This window comes from Colletotrichum fioriniae, assembly GCF_027942845.1.
Source record: "Colletotrichum fioriniae strain IMI 355084 chromosome Unknown scaffold_1, whole genome shotgun sequence".
Taxonomy (NCBI): domain Eukaryota; kingdom Fungi; phylum Ascomycota; class Sordariomycetes; order Glomerellales; family Glomerellaceae; genus Colletotrichum; species Colletotrichum fioriniae.
In genome coordinates this window covers 6834303-6853432 of record NW_027076837.1, presented here as the reverse complement: position 1 = coordinate 6853432, position 19130 = coordinate 6834303, and the positions used below count along the sequence as shown (strand labels likewise).

Sequence of the window (19130 nt, the reverse complement as noted above, 5' to 3'; positions counted from 1 at the left end):
CAGACGACAAACGAAAGCGGGAAGACGAACTAATCCTTCATCATTTCCTTCCCGCGCGGCGCGGACGGGAGGGCTTAACCGAGCCTTACTGCAACATTCTGTAAGCTGGTTCCATCACGGACGTCATGGAAGCTTTTCATCAGTAGCTTGCTTGCTTTGCATCGAGAACTACCGAACGACGAGGATTCAACGGTGAACTCGGCGACGCCGTGAAAGTCGTGACGTCGGCCAATCGATAGATCGTGTTCACTGCAATCCCCTTGTCCACTTACCACCCCAAGATATGCAGCCCTTTGCAGTCTGGCGAGCGTCCTGCAGCTTGGTCGGCCGGGGTGGGTGAGAAGAGCGGGGTTCCGTCTCTCTTTCCTTCTTCCCCCCCCCCCCCCTTCTCCTTCCTACGGATACGGAATCCATCACATCAACCTGCGGAGCCAACTTGATCCTCCCGAACAGAGAGACAAAATTTGGGCGAGCGGAATGGAAGGATTGAGGCTCTGCGAACTATCGGGGCAAGATTCTCTCCGGGTCAAGTGGATTCCCACACCTTCCTCCAGCACGGTTCGACACTCGACGCACTCGTGCTGTATGGCAAATCCTCGCCCTTGCTTTCCATGTGTCGTGCCGCTGCCACTGCATTATCGAGATTCCGCCCCCAATGGCAAGTTGACTTCATGTCGATACCGTCCCGCGGAAATGAGTGTATTTGTGGCACATTTCTTGACGCAACAGAGGACCTTTGCAATTCGAGAAATGCTGCTTCGGCGTTACTGTTCCTGCAAAAGAAAGTCAATGGGCCCCTTTTTTGAATAATTTGCTAGAGCTCCTGTTGAGGTACAAGACTCGCTCGCAATGCAGGCTACTCCCGGCATTTCCGCCGTGTTACTACAGCACGCTATACAGCACTCGCTTGCTCTGGCGACCTTCCATGTCTGCGAAGGCGCCCCCCCGCTCGATTCCTAATGCCGCGGCCGTACACGTGGACAGCTCATAGTGGGTGGCTATCGCCATTGTATCCATGTAGAAGGGAAATACAGAGACGGGGAATTTGAACTGTAGATGAAGTCGACGTGAATCGGTCCCGCACGACATTGCGCTGCAAGCCCAAGGGTCATTGCACTCAAAGATGTTGGTAGCCCTACGGAGCTGGAGCTGCCACAGGCGCATACGATCGGACACCACCTCCGATTCAATGCTTCCATTGAAACGATCGCCGATCTTCTGCGCGGCGGAACACGACATCGGAAACAGACTCCTATCAGGACGAACCTCCTCGCGAGGAAAGGATGTCTGCCTCAATGCCACTTTGGATATTTGCTGACATGCTTCTTCTCTGGTCCATTCGAGGGTTGGCGAAATGGAACCGGTTGGAGGGGCTGATACTGGTATTGGCGTGGAGAGCTGTACCTATCCGTCTCGGACGTGGGTGGGCTCGTGCCGCCGCCGGCCATGGTTCGCATGGAGTGCCGTCGAGAGGGTGCCATACCCGAGCAACCGTGTGCATGTAAGAACACTATGATCGTATAAGATCTGACGCGTCCCCAATGCGTAAGAAATAAAGCAAAGAGGTTTAACTCTTTCCATCCCACTTCCCATAGCTTCAACATACCTACCTTCCCTGCAAAGAGTATCCGTCCATCCTTGCGCGGACACTGTATCTTTCCACGCTTGCATTCTCGTCGTTGTTGGGTAGTACCGTCTTTCCTTGAACGGTCGAAGTGCAGGTCACTGAGCTGCAGAGTCATCTGTGACCACCAACCGCCCACCCGGTCCTGCCTCTGTTGTTAGCAGTACATCGTCTCCACCTACCCAGATCGGCCGTCAGCTTTCCACCCCTCTGTGGTGTCTATCGCTTTTCAACTTCGACATCTCGATCTTGCTCTGCAATTCTTTCATTTGTTGGGAACAAACTGCGGGTTTCTCTTTGTGACTCGCTTTCACCCTTTTCATTCGTCCAAACATAGAGTCGTTCCTCAAAGTCTTGTTCCAGGTGCTCCGCACTTCTTATTAGGTACCGGTACCCTTTGCGCAATATGTCGTCCAACGGTCAGGGCTCTGGTGACCCATACCACTCGTCTTCGTGGTCTGGGAACTCCCAGCCCGGTTCTTGGAACAACACTCCTCGATATACTCCTAGCGTGTCTTCCTATGCGAACTCCTCGTCAGCCTCACAGATATCTGGGAGCAGTTACGGCAACCAGAGCCACTACACTCATTCGCCGGGTGGTCTGATGCCATACGACGAATTCGGGATGCCTCGAGCCTACTCCGATACGCCAGCTCCATCACAGTACTCCGCAATTAGCACCTTTTACCAGGGCATCGTGCAGCAGCAGACTGCTCCCCCGGCCAGCAATAACATGCTCTACTGCGAGTTTCAACCCTGGACTGGTTGCCGAGAGCAGTTCAGACTCGATGACGTCGACTCGTGGATCAGGCACACCGAGGACACTCACCTGCGAGGCGCTTATCCTGCGGCATGCGTGTGCTGGTTTTGCGACGACTTCGACTTCAACGTGAGCCAACGTTGTCCTGATCCTGGCGAGAACTGGAGCCGGAGGATGAGACACATCGCCCACCATATGCTTCATGAGGCATATAGATTCGAACAAAGACGGCCCGACTTTAGCCTTCTTGAACACTTGTATCGTTGTAAAATGATCACTCCTCAGAGCTTCCAGCAAGCCATCAGTGCCAGCGAAGGCCCTCGTACGCAGAATGTTTATCCATCGGGTTGGAGGCCACCCAGAGAAGAGGCCGAGGTCATCATTGCAGGAAATGGAAGAAGAAGACGGAACCAGGGGAGGCGTCGCTGATGACGACCAAGAACAGTCATGGTATTGTTGTTGATGTAGTGTCGTCACTACAAACGCTCGAGGATTCCGGAGATGTGGGTAGCTGGCGCTTTGATACCGGAGCGGGCCGAGGCGACGGTGTCGATCATGGGCCGGGGAAAGCGGCAGATTTTCCGATTAGCCTTTGCCACCAACGGGGACGGCTACGACCGTTCATCTGATTTTCTCGTCTATTTGTAAGGTTTCCTCATATCGGGTTAGTCGAGAACTCTGTTCAAAGGCTGCTCATCTTGCTGGAGGCTGGGTACTGCAGGAACCCGCAGATGGGGCTACTACCCTGAGGGAACCCCTCCTGTCTTGTATACCCGAGCCCGAGGACGTGTGCGAGGCTGGGGGTCATTTGCGGATACGAGGCAGACACTAAGGTCACCTGCTCACCAGCTCGAGCTGGTGAGCAAGATGGCGGCTCAAGCGAGCGGCAAACCAAGCCGGACGAGGTCAGTGTCTCTCGGTATCCTGGGAGGATCGTCCCCTCTTTCAGTGTCTCGCGGGCCTCTGGTAGCTCGACGTTGACAGCTCCCTTGAGGATTGTCTGTAAGGGTTTCTGCTGAGATTGGCTTTTTTGTTGTTGTTTTGCATGGTCTCATGATGTTTTTGCAGCTGTGCGAAGGAAGAGGTGATCCGATGATGGGTTGTTAAGCGGAAGAGAGAAGGAGATGTGTATTATCATCCTTTCTTCAGGCAGCTACGACCCGTAAGACTGTTAAGTCATCGACGAGGGCACTCCTCGTTCTTGCCCGACTTGACTGCAGGGGCCGCTCCTTTAGGTCTCGTTTCATGCTTTTCGTTTCGAATAGGGAAAGGAACAGAATGCTCCCCGCTCCGAGGCAGTCAGCAACAACAGCCGCAGTAAGAGCGGACGAACTACAGAACGGAATTAGGCTCAAGATGTTACATAATCTGCACTTGGCTTACATTCCTCGCCATCGCTATTTCATTCTGAATGAAAACCTCACCAATTTCAATGATCTGTAGATATAAGTGAGGTGGTGTGAAAGAATGAAACGTCCAAACCTTTATCATTTCTGTAAGTGAGCGGGGCCTCCCACATCCCCGTCTTATATCAAAAACCCAAAGAATCGCCGCAGACACGAGGGAACCACTCCAGCCAGCCAGCTCTCCGCCTCACGAAATTTACCCAATTCGGCGCCGTCGAGCCAATAGTGAGCTGCGTGAACCAACCTTTTTTGCACCAAATGGAATTCCAAGGCACTTGTCGTTTCGCCATCAGTCAATTTTGAAAGCAGGGCTGTGTGGTGTGGCAAAAAAAAAAAAAAAAAAACACAACCTACCTAAACATACGTAGGTAATTGAAAAACAGTCTTGGAGACGGGGGTTTTTTTATTGAACCACTTAGATGCGCCGTTGCACAGCCTCACTTTCGGCTCGTACGGCGATATTTTTGGGACGAGGATATGCCGGCGTCTCCGTCATTTTTCGTTGATAAGGGGAGACACAGTCATTGAGGAAATCTTGCTTGGCAGGGTCACATATTCTCGTGTTTGTAAACGGATGGATGGGCCGGAAATGTAGTTTTCGACATGCAGAAGGAGAAGAAGAAGAAAGTTGAAGTGCATGGTACTCGAGACAACCGTTGAATTGGAACTCCCACTTGAATATGCGGGGCGAACCATTGCACGCCTCACTCGAACATCGCCCCAGACCGAGTGTAGGTATCAATGTCGCAACTTTCTCATAGAGCCAACCCCCACCCCCCAATCGGAAACGCTTGTCGTCCGCACTTTGACAAAACCCTGCCTCATCATGCACGCAATTGGACGCGCCAACCTTGTGGCACAAAATGTTGTCTTGCTTGGCGGGATATAAAAAGTGAGTTGTGTTCTCGGGACTGGATCCTCGCCAACTATGTGTGTATATATGACGAGATACCGAGGACGACTGCGATAATGGGTTTCCCTCCCGTGCTCACTTCATGGCTCAAGATTCCTATTTGAGAACCTTTGCCTCTGCCGTTTCCTGGGTTTCCCTCTGTTCACGCTCGGTCCTTTTGTCGCCGTCCATGAGACCTCTCTCTATGGTCCATCCATTGCTCAATGGAACTCGGCATCGACACGCCCGTACCTGACACCGTCCACCTTCAGCTCAAATCCTAGACCGGCGCTGTCGACGATCATTTCGAGTGTAAAGTCAAGGTTGTCAAACTCCACGCCACGCGTTGTCGTCAATCGTGTGAATAGGCTCCTCGGCACGGCATTGAGGTCGGTCGTCAGTGTGCATACATGAATCAGATCGCGGGTATAGGCAGCAGGCGGCTCGTCTGCCTCGCACGCAATCAGGTCGTCCGTCACCAGCAGTGACTGCCCGGGCCTGAAGTTTCGGGTATAATGGAATGCGATTGGTGATAACGGAGATATTGCTTCTCCCTGTTTGAGAAGGATCGCGTCAGTATTCGTCTCTTGAAGCCAAGCGAAGAACAGAGGTCCAAACTCACCTTTGCAATGTGCCACTGCATACGGTCCGACACCATCCACCGTTCCCACAGCGGCGACCAGTATCGCTCACTGACCGAGTGTTTCTCCTCGTCGTACACGGTTGCGTACGATGTGCCGTAATGGTACCGCGCCTTGCGCGAAATCACCATGTTGCCCTCGAGTCCTCGCAGCACCGCTCCGCGCACGACGGCCGTCCATGCGTACACTGGCTGCATGACCTCGATCGAGCTGGTCTCCTGTAGTGCGGTCACGCTGCCGTGTGTTGGCCTTTCGGTGTACGGAGGCGGTGCAGCACTAGTGAAGTGTGTCTTGAGCTTTCGGTATAGGTAGTCGCTCTGCCCGAAACCACCAACCAGCACGATGCCCGACACAATCCCGCCCTTGGAACGAATACCAGTGACCTGACCCTGGACTAGGTCGCAAACCTCTTTCACGACAGGGGCGAATATCTCTTTAATTTCATCAGCCGACATGACCATGAAGCCGCAGTCCAAGCCCGCCTCTTCGTCGTCAGGTAAGCCTGGGAATCTGTACCGAGTTAGAAGATTCCCTCACAACGTTTTGACTTTCAGCGTTCAAGGGGTAGACCTACGGCACGTTCACTTCCTGGTGCTCGTCTTCGTTGAAGTTGCGTTTAACAAACTCCTCAAAATACCTCAGGCCCATTTGCCATGTTTTATTCTTCTTGACCTTCATCTCGTCGAAACGGCTGTGGCCCAGTTTGTTCCGGACATGTTCTTCAAATCTGTAGTTGAGGAACGCGCTGCCGCAAAGACCACCGGTACCGACGGCAGATTCTTCTACCTTTAACGGTTTTAATGATATGATTTTGTATGCAATCAGACTAAACCAACCATTAGCCGTGCTCCCGGGATCGACCGCCGGTTACGCCTTGAACTTACTCGACAGTTCCACCACCTGCATCACACACGATGAAGTTATCACCAGCGTTGAGATGGTTAGGCTGGATGGCTTTTAATGTGTACACCGCCGCGGCTTCGGGCTCGCTGATCATCTGGATTTCTGATTTCAACCCCATGCCAGCTCGCTCAGCCGCCTGAAGTGTCGTATTCTTCGCTGCATCGGACCACACGGCAGGACAAGTCAAGACGAAGTCGACTTTGGTGGACTGCATAAATGACTCGCCGTATCTTCGAGTGAGGGTGTCCATGGTGTGCTTATACACCTGTGTTAGATAGTCGCTTACAGCGTCCAGAACATTCTTGTTGTAGCGCTTCAGCTGGGCCGCCGTGTCGAGCGGGCTGACATAAAAGGGTAGCTTTTGCGAGCGATCAAGGAATAGTTTGATGCAGCGAAGACGTGCCTCCTCGGGCTTGAATTGGAATCCCCATTTCACTGTGGGATCGGTGCCAGCGGCAGCATTCGCCGAAATGTCATAGCTGATCTCGGTAGGCACCTTGTCGGAGGTGATGCCGTTCCCGCCCGGCCATGTCTTGATGATTTCGACATCGTCTGGCGTTGAAGTGTAAACAGCAGCGACGCTACGGTGAGTGTCAGCATGTCATCCCATGTGGACAGGGCTCGGGCAACACCGTCAATGCTTTGACAGGTGCGCATAGAGCATCAAAGGAGTGAGGGGTCAAAGAATGAGTGCAACAGTCGGCGTTGGCTCAGGCAGGCAAAGAGTCACACCTGAGATGCTCGAAAAGTAAAGTCAGGCTGCACAGGGATGGATGCGACTCACCCTGAGAACGTGGTTCCGAAATCGACACCGACAATCAGCCGATCGGTGGTGCCAAAGAGCTCCCTCGCAGGTTCCCTGAGGGGGCCGTTGATGGCTTCGGTAGAGGAATTGGGCGTGTAGTTGTTAAAGTAGGTGCTTCGGCTCGCCTGGTTCCTTATGCTGCTGGAGCTCGGGCGAAGAGGGAGGTTGAAGCTCATGGTGGCAATATCCGGCTGGGATATGCGCTCATACCCATACTATGCGGACGCAGTCCCGATGGCAAAAGAAGCAAAGCGAACGGGACAAGCCCTCGCTGGCGACCTACGGCAGGGGGCGAGACGGACCAGCAGAAAAGTCGATCAGCGAGAGCAATGGCAAAGTCGTCGGGAATCGGGCGCAAAAGACAATAGTCGGGCGTTGATCGTCTCTTCAGGACAGCAAAGCAAGCAAGGCTACAGGAACATGATCGTGGGGGTTGTGGAATGGTGGAGGAGGGGTTCAGTCCTGAAGTGGGCGGGTGCGCGCTGGTGGGAAAAAAAGGAGGGAGGTGACAGCAAGGTCTGGAGTCTGGACAGCCCAGTGCAGCGCGTCGGGAGTTGGCGAGCTCCAGTAGCTCCAGGAGCAGAGGATGACACCTCGCCAATAATGACGACGGAGCAGAAGCGACAAAAGTTTTGGATTCTTGGTCGATACGAGAAAAGTCCACCTGGGCCACGTTTGAAGAAAACTGGAAGGGGGCCCTGCGTGAGTAGATCTCAAGCCTCCCGTCGGGTATTCTGCTGCCTAATCGAGTTCCTGGTTTCCTTTGATGAAGGATGGAATGAGATGAAGCAGAAGACAGCGCTGGCTGGTCGAGTGCTGGTTGACAAGGTTCCGTAGCTGAGGTTCAAGCACCAGCCTAACGTCGAGGGGCGGGGGGGATGGAATAGGGCGAGCCCGAGGGACAGAGAGACGAAGGAAGCAGGCAAACACTGCCCCACCAACGTCGTTAGCTGCGCAGTAAAAAGGGCTGAAAGCGTGTCCTTTGGGCTGGTTCGCCAGCACTCCCTACTGGCTCTGCGCTGACGAGGCGCAGGGCGGCACTGGGCAATTGGAGAAAGTACCGTGCTTTGGCTTTTGCTGATGTAAGCGAATCCTTCCCTTTGGTCCAGTCCCGTCTTGAGAGGCGGTCAGTATCATGTGACCCGGACCGAGTCGGTGCCCGAGGCCGGGACAAAATTCCCGATACGCATCCTTGGCACGCAACGTTGGGATGAGGTCGTCGTAGTGCGCTTCGTCAGTCATCCCAAAAGATCGGCCTTTTCAGGCACCTGTTGATCGGCTTTCTCACGAGAAAACGTATGCGGTGACGGAGAGCGGTTTCGAAATACACCGCACGTCCTCATGTCGACTGAAGGCGCTTCATCCTCTTCTGGTCTGCCCTTGATGCACTCCTCTCTGTCAGACGCAGACTCGCAGCACGGTATGAGAGTCTACATAGTGGAGCTGCCGACCTCGAGCTCGGGCACGAACGCCGAAGAGACGGCGCCGAGGACCGCGAAAATATAATGTTAACCATCAAAGTCGCTTCTAAGCCCCATCACCAAACCAGTGGTAAAAAGATTGGTGGATGAGGGCAGTCTCGAGAGCCAACTCCTGGAAATATCTGTCTGATTGTACGGTTATCTCACCCAGATGCTTACAAACTTATGTAACCTGGCATGGTCAATTTTCCTAAGGCTTTTTGTACTTTATGAGGGCCCTTGATCTATACCGGATCCAGGCCATACCCGCACTGCTCACGAGCGCCTAGATCTTGCCATGAGACGCCCCTCTCGATATATGTTTGCCAATCATCCAGAACCGGTGCGAAAGCACTCTGTGCAGCTTACTTGTACGTCGCGGAGATGACTGCCCTCACTTAAACTCTAGGAAGAGACCAATTCTTTCCTTCCCAACCCTAGACAGTAGAAAGACAAGACACACCATCCATCCGCCTTACTTTTATGAGTCGTCGTTCAGTCTCAACACGGCGAGGCGTTGGATAAAGAAACAAATCACCTCAGAATAAGAAAGCACCGGGAACCAAACTATCGCCTCCCTATTCCAAACGGTGTAACGGTGAACCTAGACCCTCACTAGAAACACAGCCTCACACGCCCTGGCACTCTCTACCCATGCCATGCTCTGCTACTCTCCCAACTCCCATTGCCCTCATGCACCAGCTCCATCCTCTGGCCCCCAAAACCAGGCCGCAGCAAAATAGACCAGGAGCCGCAGTAGCAGCAGCAGCAGCAGCAGCAGCAGATCCCGCCGGCCTCCAACAAATTTACCTCAGGGACTTCTTCCCGTTCCTGACTGTGCTGTGTACGACCCAACAAGGCCCCCTGGCTTACCCTCGTTCAGCTCGCCACAGCCCACAGCTCGCAGCCCCAGCATTCCACAGACAAAGGAGTGACCCGACGGGAGGAGCTCCGCCTCTTTGCCCTGTTGCATCCGTACCGGGCCGGCTCACCGGCCGCGGGAAAAAGCGCCAAACCCACGCCACACCCGCGGCGCGCGCGCGCGTCTAAATCGTCTGATAGTTCAGCCCAGAGTCAATTCGAAGCTCATCGTTTATTCACATACTCTCAAGGCCACAGAAACATAGTCATAGCCATCATAGTGTACAGGCATACATATCTCGTTCTTAGGATGCCACACGGAAGAGATCTCATAAGCGTGATTCGTAATAGATGTACATCGTTTGGATGTCATCTTGATATTATGTAGTATGTTTATGGCAGGACTTCCAAAAGTATTTGTCCGCCTACGTACAGTTTCCATTCCACCACCCCACTTGACTATATGTCTTTTTTTATTCCGCCTCATCCTCAAAAATTCCAAATAGAAAAATGATAGTTTCCGCGCGATCGAGTAAACAATCGCGAGACTCAGCCTTTGAGTAGCGTTGACAGGGTTGCCCATATGTATACCATTTGTGTTTTCCGCGGTCCATATATGACAAACTATCCGTTGGGCATCCTTTGGCCAGATTTGGCTTTCCTCAAAGTCGTCTGACGTGTCCAGCCCGCAGAGAATCTTAGAAGATAGTGTGCCCTTGTCCTTTCTTGTACAGAAATGTGTGACCATGTTTGACCCTCCCTTATCTTGTCCCCAGTCCCTATTGGACCATGTCCATTTTCTTCCGATTGGGAGACTGCCACTCCTCGCCCGTGTGAGCCCCAGAAACAAAAGAAATGTTATCTTTGGTATAGGGCGCCGATGGCAGCCCATCCAGTCTATAGTGTCGGGTATTTCGAAACAGATGAGTCGATAGAGAGAAAGAAAAAAAAAAGCAGAAAGAAATAAGAGTTTGCGCGATGGCGTAAAAGATGCCGCCCTATGGTATCGAAGATATCGTGGAATAGTCGAAATGCCACCCTGCTCCAAAACATCTTGGGCAAAAGAAAATCGAGATCCGGAGTCGAACTCGCCTCCAACCTGGAGGACGAGAACGGTACACCGGCAAACGCCAAACACCCATCCCATGCACGTGATTACACAAAGAACTTTTGCAATGGTATCTGCTCAGCTCTGTGAGATGAACTCCCTCAGAGGCAGCCCCGCCTTAAAACCGATTGCTAGCCGCCCAAATGCTGGCTGACGCTGATGCGGCCCATTCACTCTCCTCGTACGGGGGAGTGGGCCATTTGTATTGACTTTCAGCGCCATGCGACTTCTTCAGATCCAAAGGCTTGGGTGCGACGGCTTCGTGGTTGTCGCCGAACAACACAGAGTTGTTGCCATTGGCTGAAGGGGACGGAGTCGGGTACGGGTTCGAAATGCCAATGTTGCTGGCAGACTGCCGCAGTCCAGGCTTCCCGTCCTTCTCGAGGCGCTTCATGGCTCGGTGGGTTGAGTTCAAAACCTCATCGAGTAGCTCATCCTCTTCATCAGGCGCGTCGTAGTGCTGGACACCGTGGGCGTGGGCACGGCGGGTTCGGCTCGAAATCGGTCCGGTTCCCTTGGCAGCTCCCATCAGGTTGTCAACAGATCGCGGGTGGTGCTGCGGCAAAGAGTGATGTCTCTTCAATGTGCTGCTGGGAGTAATGAGGTGCGCCGGTGGGACGGGAGCGTTGTCGTGGTTCTGCTGAACATCTCTCAATGCCTTATCGAGAGGCTCATAGAGTTCCGTAGGCTTCGGCGGGGGAGTAGGCGCGTTGTTATCAATCACCATCGAGGACCGGTTGCTGTTCCAGGGACCGCAGCCGGCCTGGGCCTCGACATCGTCCGAGTTAGGTGACATGGGGGCCTGATGCCGGCCAGAGAAACGACGGGCACGCTTGCGGAGGTGCGAGAAGAAGCTTTCCTTGTGACCGCCGGGCGGCGATGCAAGGCCACTGTTGCCGTTGAGAGCTCGCTCGGCCTGCTGGCGGTGAATCTCAGCGTAGTTGTTAGTGCTTGAGGCGACCGACAATTGTCTGCCAATCTTCTTCTTCTCGTCAATCTGAACAGTGCGTTGACGACCGTTGGCGTACGAATCGTTATAAGTCACACCATTTCTCGCCTCAGCAGTCACCGCATCAGAAATGGGCGAAATGGGGCGGATCGAGGGGAGTATCGGCATAGGGGCGACGTTGGATGGGCCATTCGTCCATGTGGTACGCTTTGACTGAGCAGGGCGCGTCTTTGCAACGGGGACTTCGTTCGTCGTTTGCGAGGGAACAGGAGACGGTCTCGGGGTTGATTCCTTGGAAATTGATTGAGGAACGGCAACTTCGGCGCTTTCGGAGCGGCCAATAAGGGACTTCCTGAACCAGGACGGCTTGGTGGAGGTAGGGGTAGATGAGTTAGAGTTATTGCCGCGGCCAAGATCGGACTGCTTGCGGCCCAAGATTCTCGACGCAGAGGACTTCGGCCTCAGGGGATCAACGGCATCGACGAAGTACTCGTGAGCAATTGCCTGTGTCGAGGTCGGGCGGGTCTTGGGGTCCCACATCAGGCACCACGTAACGAAGTGGCTCAGCGAAGCGGGCCACTGAGGTTGCTGCAAAATCGTATCCATGGCATGAGGAGCCATCTTGGGGAATGAGAAGCCCAGCTTGCCGGCCAACCTGGTACCATCCTTCCATTCGCCGCCACCGACACGGGCTCCGGACTTGTTGTACCAGTTTCCGGGGCTTCCCATGATCTCACATACCCTCCAAACTTGGTCGACCTCGTTTCCGCCGGGGAAGAGTGGCTTGAGTGTTGCAATTTCAACTGCCATGGCGCCGACAGCCCAAATATCGACGGGAGCGGAGTATTCGCCAGCACGCAGGAGAACTTCGGGTGCTCGGTACCATCTTGTTGAAACGTAGGTGGTGTAGGGAAGCTTTGAGTGGGTTTCGCGTGCAAGTCCAAAGTCGGCAATCTTGACGGTGTAATTGGGAGGCGTGGAGGGGGGAGTGACGAGAGCCGAATATCTGCGGAAGGACGTGACAGTGTCTTGGTGGGATGAGGTGGAGACAAGAATGTTCTCGGGCTTGATGTCGCGGTGGAAGAAGTGATGTGCGTGAATGTGCTCGAGGCCCTGCATGATCTGGAAAAGAATGCTCTTGACGCTGGCGTTGTCGAGGCACTTGTGATCCCGAGCCTTCATCAATTGATACAGGTTACCCTCCATGTACTCCATGGCGATGTGCAGCTTCTTAGTGTAAGGGTCGAGGAAGATGTCCAGAGCGGGGACGAGGTGGGCGTGGTTGGGCAGCGTCTTCAAGAAGACGACCTCGCGAAGCTCCAAGCATGGCGTAAATGACTCGAAAGTCTTCTTCATAGTCTTGATGGCAACCTAGACGATGTTTTAGTGACTTGGTGTGGTGTAACGGGATTGATATGCAGGAACTTACCACCGTACCGCGACGAGCCACGCTAGCACCTGCGCTACGGACTCGGGCGAGAACGACACTGCCAAAGCTACCATCACCAATTTCCTTGAGGACCTCGAATCGGTCTTCGAGAGCCATGTTGTTGGCAGAGTGTGATGATGAGCCTCTGTGGGCCAGTTCGTGTGCGACCGTCATTTTGTGTGATTTTTGGGTGTGGATGTGATCGTTGATTCCAGTCAAGATCCTCGTGACAACGGTGTTTCTGGGGCGGGTCAGCTGGCCAAGGCCGCTTTCTCAGGCGTATTAGCCTGGACCGTACCGATGCTGTGCCTAACTAGGAGGAGCTCTGTGCAAGAGCCGCTTGCGAAACCTGTGGCATTCAGACCGGTAGCTTTTTCCTGTATGGTAGTGTTTGTTGGTGATATGGTGGTGGTGGTGGTGGTGGTGGTGGTGGTAGTAGTAGTGTGTGTGTGTGTGTGTGGTTGAAGAAGTGTTGAAAGTTGTAGTAAGGAAATGCTTTGTGCGGATGTTGTCGCGAGTAATGGGTCGGGGAACAGGTTGATGTTGGAAATAGAAAAAAAGCGAGAATGACTGAGCTGGGATGGACCAAGAGAGCGAAACCAGATGAAGAAGAGGAGACAGCGAGGGACGGGCGAAGCCAGGAGGTGGTCGATATTATTAAAAGGGCCAGGGAAGGGTCAAGGGGGTGGGAATGGAGCTAGAACCAGTCGATCGGGGATGGATCCTCAGACGTGGATATCCAGAGGGGACGATGTTCTCGGGTGCGTGGGTCGAGATTGCGATGATGAGGAAGCGACCCTTGGAAGGTGGAAGGGGGGTTGGGCGACCAGGTTTTGTTGGTTTGGTCTCTTTGGGAAGCGCGTTGAATTGTGAAGCTGGTGACGAGGGGAGAGATGAGCATCGACGCACAAGGTGTTTGGGTGGCCGTGGTGGTGTTGTTGGATGTCGACCTAGTCTTTCCTGTCCCGTCTGCGCAATGCGTGTGGTGTGAGTGCTTGGATGCAGTCCAAGTAATAGCAAGTTGCTTGTAAATGCAATGCAGCATTCGCGGACCGGACGGCAGTTGATGAATGCTCTGCCTGTTGGATAGCAAAAGCTGGACGAGAACTGCGACGCATATGGGTTGTTAAAAAGAGAGGGACGAAGAAACAGATGAGAGAGGAAGGGATCAGGGAGCTTTGGGAGAGGAGGGGAGCCAGAAGCCGAGCGGAAGTGGAAAGGGAGAGCAAGAATGAATGGGTGACGAGGGTCGAGTGGATGGACGGGACGGGGGAGGAAAGAGAGTGTGTGAGAGAAAGTGAGAGTGTAGAGGTACTCCTTTCGGTACGGTACCGTGTAAGGTAGGTAGACAGACACCAGCAAGGTACGGTACGCAGTACGGAGGATGCCTTACTAGAGACTGAGTGTGAGAGAGAGGCGTGTGTGAGAGAGAGAGAGAGCAGGAACCCACACACGATCCAGCAGAGTGATTCACCGCGGACCCGCGTCGGGATGGGCGAAGACGAGGATCTGAGAGGACGAGGGACGAGGGGTGGGAAACTTGGGAAAGGAAAGGAACCTCTGGGTTCTGCGGCACTGCGTAGGGGTCTGAGGTACTCCCGTAATAAGATAGGTACCCCTAGTCCCCAGCCCAGGTGTGCAAAGTGCTGTACGAAATGCAGTGCAGATGGAAGGGAAATTGATTTTAACTGACCGGGAGTAAGTGGTAAAATGGAGCGAGGAGCCGGCCACTATGCCGTCGACTCGAAAAATGGCCAGGGGCCCGTTCTTAGCATGAACGAATGAATCCGGGGGGGTGAGAGGTAGAAAGAGAGGGTACTGGTGATAGGGGCCCAATTTCGCTAATGGATTTCGGGGGGGCAGTCGTACACTTTTTTTCCCTCTCTCTCTGTCCTTCTGCCCTTTTGCCCTTTGGCTCTGGCGGGCCAATTTGCGCTTGAGAGGGTGTGTCCAAGGCAAAAGGCAAGGGGTGTGTGATGGTGGTGGTCTGGGAGTCTCCTGGGACCTGGGGCGGCCAAAAGCCTAGGTAGGGGGGGGCAGCGACCAGGGTCAGGCTGTAATGTTTGTGTGCGAGCTGTGTGCCAATGTGCGCGTGTGTGTCCAGTTGTGCCAGTGTATGTCTCTCTTTTCTTGCCCTGCGAGATTGGGACGGTCCAGTGTCCACGGAAAGAAATGGTGTGTGTATGTGCGCGCGCGCGCGGGAGAGAGGTACCTGACCGGCTTGACCTGACTTGACCTGTAGGAATAGGTACGAACTGTCAGGTATCTTTTCTCTCTCTCTTGGTGCTGTGCCTGGTGGCAGTGGAAGCAGGCAGGAAAGACAAGGTGATGAGAGACAAAACTGTACCAGCCAGAGTCCAGAGATTGAGAACCACCTCAGAGACAGTTATCCGTACCTAAATTGAGAAGGGCAAAAGAGAAAGAAAAAAAAAAGGAAGAAAAAAAGGATGATGCTGTCGGCTGCAGGGTCGACTTTTGGTTTGATTATGTTCGGACGTTTGGTTGCAACTTGCGAGTGGCCGCTGTGTAGACTTTCTTCTTCCTCGTTCCTTTCTCTCCGGCGGTTGTCTCGTCTGCGCCTGGTGCTTGGATCCCTGGGATGGAATTGAATTATTGGAAAATCAAACTTCTGCTGGTCTCGCCTCCCGCCGTCACGGTTCACGGCCTGTCTAATATGTCTGTTCCTTTCTTCCCCTCTTCCATCGTGCCCACACAAGTCGACCCGTCTCTTGTTTTGGTATTCAGTTTGACATACAGGCCGTCGCACGGGAAGACGACGGGGGGGCACGCCGCCGCGCATGCGCAGTCGCACACCGCGCAGGTCCTTCAACCCATCTTCACTCCAATCCAGACTCATGGGACGTGAGTTGATGGGGCAGCGGGCGATGCTTGATGAACTGGCATACTGCGTAGCCCCGACTGAGTATCTCTGGCCGGGGCGGTCGGCAGTGATGGCCCAGAAACGTAGAGGTCATTGCCCGATAGAGCTTGGTATGTATCCGCTTCAAGGCAGTTGTCAACGGATACATGTTCATCAGGTAGCCCTAGACATGGGATATGCTGCAGATTTGCTGCGAGTGGCGGCATCACCAGGTACCACGACCACCACCACCACCGTAGTATCGTACGCCGCGAAGGCTGCGAGAAAAGACGGAAAGCAGAAAATAACACCAGGCTGTGCCCGCGAAGCAACTCTGCACATGCAAGCCCACGGCAGCAACACTGTCAGCATCATCAGCATCAGCATCAAACTCCAAAATACCAGCCGCATCAGCCGCACCAGTGAGCAGGAATGTACCCGTAAGGGTGCTGAGTAACGATACGGACAGAACAATCCGTATACAACACCTCGGCCATTCGAAGGGGGCACGGTGCGACCGACCAGGGTAGGTAAACGGGGAGCGAGCCGTTCACACCGTTGGATAATGCCCCAGACGAAAGTAACTCCTCCTCCAACCGGCTCGACAGCGGATCAAGACACAAAATCTGGATTGGGGCAACACCTCTGCGGCGCGGGGCGCATGCAGGAGGAACTTTGAACAAGAAGTGAGCACCTCGGCGCTGCGCAGTAATGCAATGTGCGTGTTGTGTATGTGTTGTGTTTTGATATGCCAGCACAACAACCACAGGCCCAAACAGCTTTGCCGGATGCTGGGCCAAAATGGTGTATGTACAAGTTGTACCTGGGGTTTGGAGCTTTGCTGCGAGTCTGCGGCCGCATATGGATACTTCGTACTTTCGTTATTCGTGAACAGAGACGAATACCTCAGGCCAAAGTAGCGTTCACCGTAACGTTCCTGACGGTACGCGCATGTAGCGTGCCACGCCCAGCAGGGCAAGACGGGGAACCAGGTCCAAGAATGGAGCTCCGCGATGGGAATCCTGCAGCCTTATTCGACGACACTGGCTGGGGCCGACCGGGACGGGGGTCTTCGTCGTCTGGTGAATGATGCGCTCCAGGAAACGATTGGTATTTGTGTACCTGTGTACATTTATGTGTGCGTGACGGCGTGTGTGTGTCGTCTCGTCGCGACACGTAAAGAGTCCGGCTCGATACCAGTGCATTCGTCGTCCATTTTGGATGACGACTATGATAGGGAGACCCTGGGAACTGAGCAAACCTTGGAAATCTGCCGTCGGGGACCAGGAGGGGAACAATGCGGCAACCAGGAGAATCAAGGTGTACGGATAAACTGGCAGTGACTGGTCCCCAGCCTCGCTGAGAGTGAGACGGTGATTGATCAAGACAACCCTGAATTCAAGACGTTGAACGGCCGGATCTGGGTGGGAGAAACTGGAGACCCAAAGGTAAAAAAGAAAGTGGCCTTGTCCTGCGTGCCTGCATCCCGCGTCTGCGAAAGGGAAAAGGCTGTCATCCGTGTCAGGTTGCCCGCTGTTGGATGGTTCAAGTGGTTCAAGCGCATAAAGCCTCGTTTCCACTTCTCGCAGAACACGGAGAGCAGGAGAAAAGGGGAACCTGGCGAGCTGCCGCGAGCTTGTTGCTCATCACCAATGCTAGTGCCATTTGGAAGCCCTGGAGGCTAGGAAAAAGGGTCTCTGGGTGGCGGGAGTGATCGGAGGGGTCCAGGTCCAAGTTCCTAGAGATGTCGGGGCAAAGGACCACTGTGCTGTCAGTGTGTCTTTTCATCGTCCCCATCCGGCTAATTGTCAATTCAAGCCATGAAACCGAGCTCAAAATGGTGTTTCTAGTGGTGGTGGATGGACTGAAGCATCACCATCACATCACAACTCTGAATGAGAAAAAGATTAAAAAGAAAAAGGGGGCCGCAAGCTCGGGGAAGGTGGAAAGTGGATGCAGCTCATGTCCGTCCGTTTGGTCACTTTTGGTCACCTTGGTGTGAGCTCAGGCACAGTACATACCTGACTTCTAACTGGTAGGTGAGGTACGTATCCATGTCCTATTCCACAACCTCACGTCGTGCGTTACCTCCCACGCCTCCGTACCTTATCTGGGTACTCTGTACATAGGAGGTATCTCGGTGAACTGAACGTTTGGTTCCATTGGTACGTATCTGTACAGAGGTGCTTCATTTGGCAACGCGACATCGACGCGAGTGAACCAAGGCCGGGACCTGGCAGGACATGACGGGTTCGAGCCCGCAGCTGTACTGCGATGTCTACTATGTACGAGCCAGGTCAGCAGTATGCGCTTGTGTAGCAGCTTCGACCGCATGGATAGGTACCTACCCTCTAGTCATCGGGCAGCTGCCGCGTTCCTCTTCCTATTCCTTTCCCTCGGGTCTCCAAACTTGACAGCAGTAGCCAGCTCATCGTGTGGTGTGCAGCAAGCGGCACCGGCTGGCACAACGAGTGCAAAAGAGGCAAGAAGCAAGGGGACGATGAGAAACTGTCCACGCCAACCAGTAGATCAGCCGGGGGCCCGGGAGGCGCCACTCTAGGGCCCAAATGCTAACCTCGAAGGCTGCCCGAGACTGACTGGCAGGCACGTTGGGCCTCACGCCTGGATTTGCACCGCGGGCGGTATCCGTACCACCATTTCGCTTTTTTTGAGAACACAAAATAGAATGACGGCCAGTTCCTTAGCTTTGTGCATACATAGCGCCTCCGATGGATCTGGCGCGACCTTGGTTGCTCGCACAAGCCCCCGAAACAGCAGGCAAACGCCTACTAGGGCCGTTTATGCCAGGCCCGTGTGTCCAACTACGCTGTCAAGCATCCCAGCGTCGCGATGTTCAGGTACCGGAGCACATCTTTCCCATTTGGCTGTGTGGAAGGTATTCGGTACCTGGCCCGCGTTGCATTGGTGGATTACTGCCGCATCAACGCCGTCGGCATCATTGGATGCTACTAGTTGACAATGCCAGGGGCACAGAAGGCGAATGGAAGCATCCGAATGGTGGGGAGAGCTGATGATCCGGCCAAGCGACTCAAAGGTGAGCCTGAGGTAGCGACGGGCCTATCGCGGTAATGGTGAAATAAACTGTCGATGAAGCGCGGTAGCTCGTAGAATACGGGTAGGTGTGGCAATGCGTACGAGTTCCATTCTCAAATCTGCAAATCCCATCACCACCTCGGGTGGGATTGGGACAAGCGAACACCCACCCTGCATGCTGGGAATTGTGCAGGTATTTCTCATCGTTTCATGTCTCGCCGTTAATCCCTAGACGCTGGGTTAATAAACCTCTGCATTGGCCTACACACTCATATAACTTAACCCACACGCTGCTAGTACAGAAGCAGAGTAAAATCCAAACGTCCTCAAGCCTCAACTCAAGCCAGCTGTGCGGAGTACCGAGTATCCATACGGTGT

General features: G+C 53.9%; 2 protein-coding genes across 2 annotated transcripts; both read right to left on the bottom strand.

Moving 5' to 3' along the window:
- Positions 1-4903: 4903 nt before the first annotated feature.
- N0V96_001771 (uncharacterized protein) lies at positions 4904-7207 on the bottom strand (the record flags this gene model as incomplete). The annotated part of the gene is made up of 5 exons (XM_065756312.1): positions 4904-5236; positions 5305-5833; positions 5898-6149; positions 6208-6807; positions 7011-7207. The coding sequence occupies 5 exons, from the start codon at positions 7205-7207 to the stop codon at positions 4904-4906; spliced, it is 1911 nt and encodes a 636-aa protein (XP_065615552.1).
- A 3371-nt stretch (positions 7208-10578) lies between these two features.
- On the bottom strand, positions 10579-13012 carry IME2 (Serine/threonine protein kinase; the record flags this gene model as incomplete). Its single annotated transcript, XM_053192993.1, has 2 exons — positions 10579-12780; positions 12839-13012. The coding sequence occupies 2 exons, from the start codon at positions 13010-13012 to the stop codon at positions 10579-10581; spliced, it is 2376 nt and encodes a 791-aa protein (XP_053049524.1).
- Between the last annotated feature and the right edge of the window lie 6118 nt (positions 13013-19130).